The sequence below is a fragment of the Euwallacea similis genome, chromosome 12, assembly GCF_039881205.1.
Source record: "Euwallacea similis isolate ESF13 chromosome 12, ESF131.1, whole genome shotgun sequence".
Classification (NCBI taxonomy): Eukaryota; Metazoa; Arthropoda; class Insecta; order Coleoptera; family Curculionidae; genus Euwallacea; species Euwallacea similis.
In genome coordinates, this window is record NC_089620.1 from 2,042,757 (window position 1) to 2,052,346 (window position 9,590).

The 9,590-nt window shown below is 35.2% G+C and overlaps 1 protein-coding gene across 2 annotated transcripts; it reads right to left on the minus strand.

Moving 5' to 3' along the window:
* Positions 1-115: 115 nt before the first annotated feature.
* On the minus strand, positions 116-8,905 carry LOC136412566 (transcription factor Clamp-like). Of its 2 annotated transcripts, XM_066395656.1 has the most exons (11): positions 8,551-8,894; positions 5,581-5,863; positions 5,185-5,511; positions 4,983-5,102; positions 4,788-4,923; positions 3,303-3,476; positions 3,025-3,175; positions 1,689-1,856; positions 1,502-1,618; positions 1,315-1,440; positions 116-822 (listed from the first exon to the last, which is right to left on the minus strand). In XM_066395656.1, exons 2-11 carry the CDS (start codon positions 5,836-5,838, stop codon positions 714-716), a joined length of 1,686 nt encoding a protein of 561 aa, XP_066251753.1. In that variant the 5' UTR covers positions 5,839-5,863; positions 8,551-8,894; the 3' UTR covers positions 116-713. The 2 variants fall into 2 exon arrangements, with proteins under 2 accessions (XP_066251753.1, XP_066251752.1); XM_066395655.1 differs by having other exon boundaries at positions 5,185-5,863; positions 8,551-8,905.
* Between the last annotated feature and the right edge of the window lie 685 nt (positions 8,906-9,590).

Below are 9,590 nucleotides of genomic sequence, written 5' to 3' on the forward strand. Positions count from 1 at the left end.
TTAACCTGTTCAAATAGGGAGAAAATACGCGAGATGCAATGAAGCGATGCTTATTTACACATTTGGCTGTTTCTATATTTTCCAATTTGGTATTGTTAATAGAAAAAAACACCAATTTATATACAAAAGAAATTTTAATTTGAATTATTAATTTCTTTTGAAAGTGTAGCAAAAACAGAAAAAACAATTTCTAAAAAATACAAATTCCAAAATGAATACTCAAATCAGGTTTTTTTTTAACATGAGCCATCTACAACTTCACTAAAATTCATGTTCTTGATAAATTTTCCAGAATCAAATAGCAAGAACGATTATGGTGTGGTTTTAATGGACTTGTACTCAAACGTTTCTGTCACAACACCATGGATAACGTGTTTTGAAAAGCACCACCTAAACCATGTTTATTAGTAATAACCACATGTGAAAGATAATTGTGTCTAAGACTGATTTGAAAAGGAACAGCGAATTATATGACTTATGTTAAAAAAACTCCCTGTATAACAACAAAGTATCTTTTGTCGTTACGACATATTCAAACTAAACCAAGAAACATTCTAAAATAGTGCTTCAACTTGACAATATTCCCTAAGAAATATTAACATTTATTTACTTAGACTTACTAAATTCATGCAGTTAGGTAAGATATAACTTGTAATGTCAAGGTTACTAAAAGGAGAAGCGTCTTTCATTAACTATTCTAAATGGCAAAGCAGTTACTGCAATTGCACTTGCAGTTCTGATATATCTTCCATCTCTTCGATTTCTTCAGCCTCCTCGTATTTGCCTTCGAATTTGGCTTCCACTAGTTCTTCATGTTCGGACCTAAATACAAATAGAAATAGTGAATCATCTGCCCGAAAAAAAAACTGGTAGGCCCTACACTAATAGAAAACGGGAGATTTGGAATTTTTTATAGCTTTTATCTATTAGTAAATCGAGTGTGGCATTGATGCAATTTGTGTTTTCTCGTGCAACAATGGTTGCTCTGGTGCAATTCTTTGGCACAGTAACTGCGTCACTGCATAACACCAAATAGCTTGTATAACTACAAACAATGAATGCAGACCCCTTTTTTAGGCCTGATGATCCCATGTTAGAATTAGAATTACATTATTTACTGTTGCAAGAATGTAATGCAAAAAATTCACATATTTCGTATTTTTTCGAAATTTCACCAAATCTACTCATTTCTAGAATTGACTGCGAAAAATCGTTATTAGGGTAACCTTAATAAGACACGTTTTGTAGTAAAGTAAGCTCGGGACTGAGACCTTCAGAAATATTTAATTTTATGATAATTGCACTTAGACTCACCCTTCCTGAACTTGCAAGACTTCCGCATCAATGCATTTCTCATTCTCGTTCTCGCTACCGCTTTGTATCATCGGTTTTGTTCGTCCATATTTTTCATGAATATTCCTGTGCCTCTTCAGGGCGAACCTTAACACAAATGCTTTCTTTATCAACCGCCCTTCAAAATACACTTAATTTGATACTGTACCTATCAGAAAATCCTACAGTACAAATATCACATTTGAATGGCTTCTCGCCGGAATGGACCTTTTGGTGGTTTTTAAGGTGAGTTGCCTGATTGAAGCACGAACTACATATGTCGCACCTGAAAGCGTTAGAAATGTAGCGTCATTCAAACGGCCCCTGAAGTTCATTTTAACTTGATTTTATCTGACCTGTAGGGTTTTTCTCCAGTGTGGATTCGTCTGTGATTCCACAAAGTCGAATGTCTGGCAAACGATTTATCGCAGACTTCGCAAACATACGGTCGTTCCCCTGAATGTATTCGCTCATGATTCTTAAGATGGGGTGACTGGGAAAATTGCATTCCGCATACGTTGCACCTGGAGAATTACATCCCTTATATCAAATTCAAGTGATTTAAATTACAGGGGCAAACTATAAAAAAAATACTGCCTTTATAGCGTGCTTGACATCGTTTTGAATTAAATTTTCATACTGAATATTAAATGGAAATTAGAATGATCCGGTTGGAATGTCAAGGTAGCTTCGCATTTTTGAGATTGTTTGGGGACGTAAACTGGGATCCAATTTCAATGTTACGTGAAAATTGAAACCAGTATGGGACTCGACCAATCCCTCTCTTCATAAAATGAAAATGTCGCATTAGAACTAAAAGAAAGACTTTAATACCGTGTGGTGAGTGGTAAGTTGCGATAACGTTTTGTTACCCTTTCAGCGATAACTTTGCATATAACATAATGATAACTAACAACGAAAAATCGGCAATTACATGTAGGCAAGTGTGTGTAATGCAAGTTCAAATCGTGAGTAACAATATTACGTAACAGTTGTCAGCTAGGACACGCCAATCAATTGACATAACCATGACAAGCACGTCACAATGCATGTGGTATTACATAGGTGGCTTCAGGATTTCGGAGAATAAACAAAACAATCGTCATTCCTGGGGATTATCGAACCTGGTAAGTCATAGAAAAATATGGTAAGTCGTACTCGAAAATGATGTCTTTGCTCGACGAAATTACTGGCCTCGCCTGCGGCTCGGTCGGAAACTTTCTTTCCGCACGTAACAAGCGGATTACTATTCTTATCATGTAATGTACTATCAGATCACCTCTAACGAGTTTACTTCATAAGACATGTAAAAACCCTTACGTGCTAAAGAATTCTGGAATTATCTACAATATATCAAATGAATATAGAATCAAACGGACTATTAACTAGCGGCTTGTCAGATTTTTCTACGACGTTCTTTCTAATCTCATTTTCATTTTAATGTTTGTCATTACTCACAGACATTTAAATCGTTTATCAAAACAAGGATTATCGGCCTCGTGTCAATGTTTGCCTGAATTTGATCTCAAAGCCAAATTCTCTATTTGGGCTTCCAATACGGTGGAAAGTTGTGAATGGTTAGTTATAATAAGAAGTTATAATAATAAAGACGGTCGGGATTTCCCCGCTGCGGGACAGCCAAATAATGGGAACCTGAGTAGAAAAAGTAAGTTCATGACGGAATAGACTCACCTATAAGGTTTTTCTCCTGTATGTATCCTGGAATGATTCTTCAAGTAGGCTGCTTTAGCAAATGCTAAGCCACAGATATTGCATTTAAAGTTTTTCTCTCCTGTATGTAATCGTTTGTGAGACCACAAAGACGAGTATCGACTGAATGAACCTGAAGCGTTGAGACTTTTATTATTCATTTATTTATGTAATGGATTAACAATATATGTTGCTTTTATGAGAGCAACAAAGTCCAGAGAAAACTACGTTATCCTAGTAAAAAAGAAATAGCCACTTACCATTGCAAATATTGCAATGAAAAGGTTTCTCTGCATTATTCTGCTGATTTTTTGTTCCTCCTATAAAAATGATTCCACTTCCGTTGCATTTCGTGCACTTGGTTACACTGGCAACACCTCGTTTCTTTACTGGATGGTTATTTTTTATACCAATAGGAATTGAATTTTGAGTACCTATGGCAAAAGGAAAAAAAAACATTAAACATAAATTTCCTGCAATGTTGTTCAGTTTTGTTAGCAAAATGAAATGCTGCATCGTTCTAAAATGCAGCTTCCCTGCTTTGTCAACTTAAGTATCTCTTGAACAAATTATAAAAAAAAAAATTGCACTTGAGTGTAAAATATCTAAACCTCGTTGCCACCATGGGATATTTCTTGCAAAAAATGGGAATACTGAATTTTAAACTTGCTCAACAGTTCTTAAACCAAGTTAAAAATAATCTTGAAAATACAGCATTATTACACCTTTTTGCATAGAATACGATGATTTATAAGAAATAATCAATCGCCACTTGCTTCCAAAATATGTATAGTAGATTCGTACGTTTTTATGAAGGTTGTCTAATTTTTTGAATGGTTTAGAAAACGTGGAAGTAGAATAGTTTTTTCAATTTTTCTACAGTTTCTCAGTTTTTTGACAAATTCGGCTCTAATCCATAGCGATGATGCCGAAACGTTACCATTACATCTTACGTCTTATACAGAGCGTTACAAAAGACGGGACAGAGCGTATTCTATAGGTTAATTTATAATATAAATTGTCGCCTAAAGAAATTATACAGGATGTTCCGAAAAAAAGGCCAATCTGTTAGCCATAAATTCAAACGTAAAGAAATCTCAAGATGTCAAAATGGAATTCTATTTCTCAAAGCTTTAAAAAAGTTCCCATCAATTTTCTTTTCTCCTTATTCATAGATTTTTTATTCATAGCAGTTTTTGAGATATTAAGTTGAAATTTTGGAATATGCAACTCATTGGGGTCTACCTATACATAGTTTTCAACTATTTGCCTAAATCTACAGGATGATGTGTTTCCTGGCGGACAGGCCTTCTTCTTGGCTACCAAACTTTTTTCTTGGTATACCAATAGTAATTGATTAACCAATTTTTAAATCCCATATCTAATTTAAAAACTTTTTCACATCTTGGATTTTTAAATGTCTATTACTCTTTTCCAATTATTTGTAAACGTATTTAGAAAATCCCAAAAGATTATATCGGGTCTAATTCGGTTGAATTTAGGGAAAAAAAGAGATTTTAACTTTTATCTCATATTAACGTGTAGTAAACGCGCCTGAAGGAAAAACCCGAATTTTTTTAACACCCCGTATATGCGCGACAAAATGATGTCCTAAGGGTATTAATACAAGGCGTCTTTCCATTAGAAAATTGGATCAATTTCAGTGAAATGTCGGCAATTGCTTGCAATATCCAGTCCAACTAGATCATTGCTGTTTACAATGAACTAAAATGAAATATGCATACCTAGAGCGGTAGGACTTTGAGTTTGAGTTCCGGTGCTCTCTTCGAATTTAATCGTTGGTGCCGGTTCGGGTGCTGCTGCCACCACGAATATTTGTGGTTGAATTGATTCAGCACTAAGGCAGTTTTCACATTTAACCTAGATTTGACCATAAAAAAATAAAGAATGGTTCGAATAAAAATCTATTTAATAGTCACCTTCATAACTGCCCTTTTCTTGTTGGTGTCTTGTTGTAAAGGAGCCCCGCAAGTTTCACAGTTCTTAATTTTCAAAGTATTCACCTGCTGCCCAGTTTGCTGCGGGTTTTGAGCTTGCACCTATCAAAGGTTGACAAAATTTTAATTTCCGTTAAAAGCAAAATTAATGATTATTATCGCTTCTTTTCTGAGAGGATCATACCTGCTGTTGAGGCTGTTGATGATTCTGTATCTTATGAGTTTTCAACTCCGCCTGCGTGACAAAAGTCATGCCGCACTCCTCGCAGGAATATCGTATGCGATCTGCGGACACTATTTGAATCTGGGTTGGTTGTTGGGCTTGCTGAACTTGCGTCGGCATAAGCTGAACAGTGATCTGCTGCTGCTGAGCCTGTTGCTGATCCGTTTGGCCGTGATTTACTTTCTTATGATGATTGAGAAGGCTTAAGTGTGCAAACATCAATCCGCACACGTCGCATTTGAAGGTAATGTTAGATATGGCGTTCTGGGTCAACAGGTTTTGGTTCACCTGCACAAGGCACAGAAAAAAACTCTCATCTTCGCTCTCAATTTCAGAAGTTAGTGTTTCCATCCTTACCAAAGTGTAATTGTAACTGAATGCAGGTTGAGTGATGTAACATTTATCGTCAGTCAACTGGGACATGTTGACAGTGGAATGTTGCGTTTGAGGGGTGATTTTCTGGATCATGTTTACGTTGGCGTAGCAAAATGGGGCGAATTCCTGTTTTTGCTCCACTTGCCCATTTTTGTCTTTATCGGATTGTTGCTGCGGTTGCTGTTGGTACTGAATTTGGGTTTGCTGGGTGGTGGTTGTTATAACGTTAGGGTCGAACATTTTGATGCCCTGTAGACGCCCTGTGCTGAAAGTGTAAAAAAACTAGAATATATGTGCGTGTACTAAAATATAGCGAGGCTGCAAATAAGTTGACCCCACCCACGTTTTAATAGGGTCCTATAGCACCATAGCTGATTTCAGCCTTATATGCAGGGTATCCCAAGAATATTAGTACAAACGAGTATGGTGTGCTATTGGATAATAGAGGATAAATGCTGCAAGTGGGTTAAATGTGCCTTATAGAAAAACTAATTGCTTCATGCTACAGGATGTTTATTAATTTTATAAATTGGGAATAAATTTTAGTTTTTGATTTGCTAGGTTGAAATTGTTCCCGGAAGGGTTTTTGGATAAGATAAATTCATTAGTAAAGCTGCTGAAGAATACAAAAAAGAATTTTAAAAGACGAAGAGAATAAAAACACAATTATCTGAACACAATGGTGAACGAACTTTTTTCATTAATAAAACTGCAAAAAGCGACTGTGCTCATTACCCTTTAGGTTAATAAGAAAACTAAATTGATTTTGCGATAAATTCTTCCATTCTATTTGCCAACCAGGGACCACTAGGACTTGTTGTAGCAGTATTAACTAAGTTAGTAGGAAAAAATCCTTTTTAGTTAAAACTGACCAAGAATAACATTCACCCTTTACTAAGAGCTCGAATGAACATTGAATAATAATAATAATGTAGCTGCAAGGACAGTAATCCATCTGTCCAACAAGAACTTGCTGCATATAGAGAGACTTTTTTTAAAAGCAAAATAGGATCTAATACATTTATTGGCTAATTTCAAATAAGAAATCAAATGGATATTGGAAACTATCCACGTAAATGTATCCAGATAAACAGCTACATGCTTCAAATAAGGTCACATGTACGATTGGCTTCGAATATTAATATAAAAGTAGAATTAATTCGAATTTAAAAGGCCCTCCTAAGGGGCACATGTCAAGCTCTATCGGTAGTACAGTTTCATGTCTTTAAAGTAAATTTGGTTCCTGTAAGTAACCAATAGTGGCGCTAGTGAAGAGAAATTCCAGTTTGCTACATGGGATCAATCGAATTGCTATTAAAAGATTAAGAGCCCCTTTAATGTCTTAATACCCTGTACCTGTCTCAGTAACCCGGCATTTTTGGGGTACAGTTTAGATATACAGGGTGTCTTTTGGATCTCCAAATCACATAATAAATTATGGCAAAAATAGGGTTAATTATCTGACTAGGAACTAGCGAGACTAGGGGGACTAGGGAGGCCTCCCTATTTTTACTATAATTTATTATGCATTTGGAAATCCAAATTGAAACATATGAAGCATAATAACATGCACTTCTTATCGGAAAGTGATATTCATTCTCATATACATTTTCAAATAAGTAGTAGGATAATCGTGCCCCATAGGGAAACAACACAAGAGGGTGAAAAACTTTCTAAATTGAACAGGGACTTCACTGAGGAAAGTAGACGGTCAGTATGGCGTGTCACAAAAAATTTGATGTGGAAAAAGGGATTCTGACTAAGGCCTATTTGAATTATTTGAGTGTTCGATTAAACTGTTCATTAAATTCAAATGGACTGACATTCATTGATTCAAATAATCAGACTGTTCAAACATTATATTTGATTATTTTACTATTGGAAGCTATAAATTTGAATAATTCTAATAGTTCGACAATTCAGAATCATCCACTATGTAGTCTATTTCCCACTATTCAAATATGTAGTTTGCCTCATCAATTATTCATTAGCAAATTTTCTATGCCGTAATCTCATAGACTTTATAGATAAGTAGGAAAATAATTTAAAGTGAAGTTAACCCCGCAGTTTGAAATTTTCCTGTGGTACATCCTACTCACTGCATGCATGTACTTGTATATATAAAAATTAGTATGCAGGGCCTTTTTTTATTTTAAGGAATTATTATTATTCGAGTAAACTTCATCTAACCTGATAAGAATTTGAATATAAAAAATATTACAAATATTTAAATAATTTTCAAATAACTAGATGTTCGAATAATATAATTGGAAATTGTTTCAGACTTCATCCTGAGCCATGAGAAGCATTACAGTGTAGATTTTAACAACATATTGTATATCATCATGATGTAGACTGTAGAGTCCCAGCTTGATAATAAATTAAAAGCTGAAAGAACTATGAAGAGTTTTTTAAAAAATCTGAAATTTCAACACTGTGTTTTGGCAAAGAAGGCTTTTTGGTATACACCCACTACAGTTACATCGCATACATTAAAAGCAATTTCGCTGTCAGATGCCCACCTAATTCCGGGACAACCTGTATAATGAGAAAGAGTAAAGCAAATCTGAACATATTCATACAACAAAAATCTATATTGCTCGTATGCACAAGCTAAATTTAACCCAAATGGCGAGTATCAGTGTCTGGATATTGAAATTGTCTAGATATTTGTATTGTTAATAAAGAAAATTCAGGGGAAAATCCCTCTTATTGTAGAAAAACATGTTGAAAGACTGTTCATCCTTCTTCCAAATTTATCTCTTTTTACACAACAAAGACGTAAGTGATAAAATGAAATAAGAGTATAGAAACAACAAAGAAAACGATTCGCCTTCCTTCACTGTCGTTACGTCTGAGAGGACGCCTAACGTTATTAGTTGATTTTCCATCGAATTTTCACTTAAACCAGGCGGAAAGGTCGTTTTTATATAACTTCGTAACCGATCTTACCTTATTCCACGAAAAAATCGTTGAATTATCCCCGAATTTCCTTTAAAATCACAAAAAACACTTTGTTCTATCTCACTTTAGAAAATGGCCGATAGATCCATAGCCATCTTTGTTCCCCTTGCAGCCTTGCATCGTTCAAGTGTTGACGATTGACGACATGGGGAGGTGTGAAATGGACGAATCATGCGCACTACCAACAGCCCGAATCACACGTTCGCAGACGCGGAATAGGGTGGCGCATGACTGGTGCTTTGACGAAACTTCCCAGTTCCTGTAATGGAACTTTTGCCGCTTGCTATTGCTATTACGTAGGATTTAGGAGCAGTGACATAATTTTTAATGACGTTTTTTGCTATTATTAGATCATCGCTTGCTTTAAAAAAATGATAATAGATTCAAGACCTAGCTATTTATGATTCCAATGATCAGACTGATTATGCTTAAGCGTGGTTGCAAATTTACGTCTGATGTAAACGTAAATACATTTATCAGACAAACCATTTCAATTTATAACTGAATCAAGGAAAGATGTTACATATACATGTACAGGGTGCCCCGAAAAAGGAGGCTATTCGCTTAGCCACAGATTCTTTACGCAGAAAGAAATCTATGGGTGGTAAATTCGATTTGCATTTCTCAAATCTATAAGATATGTATGTACATACATATATTAAAGGTCAATTTTAATTATCTTTTTTTAGTTATAGCTCTGACAGTTCCTGAGATAATGAGTTGAAATTTAGACAATTTACAAATCATTAGAGTCTACATAGATAGTAAATTGTTTGCGTAAGCGACTTGTCAGCTGTTTGCGTAAATCTGCAGGGGAATATTTGCCTAGAGGCAATCCCTATTTTCCATATGAGATTTTCTTCGTGATACTTCAATGGCTATTTATTTGTGGACATTTGCATCCCCTGTTTAATTTAGAAACTATTTTATTTCTCTTATTTATTCTGTATCTATCACCGTTTTCCAGTTATTTCCAAAAGTACCTAGACACGCTCGTGAGTTTCCTGTAAGAAGCACGTACACCCAAT

Excerpts from the sequence above, each read along its gene's own strand:
- LOC136412566 (XM_066395655.1), bottom strand. The coding sequence starts at position 5,838 with ATGTTCGACCCTAACGTTATAACAACCACCACCCAGCAAACCCAAATT. Across the intron at positions 5,103-5,184 it reads ATCAACAGCCTCAACAGCAG|GTGCAAGCTCAAAACCCGCA; the intron begins GTATGATCCTCT and ends AACCTTTGATAG. Across the intron at positions 823-1,314 it reads GTCTTGCAAGTTCAGGAAGG|GTCCGAACATGAAGAACTAG; the intron begins GTGAGTCTAAGT and ends ATTTGTATTTAG.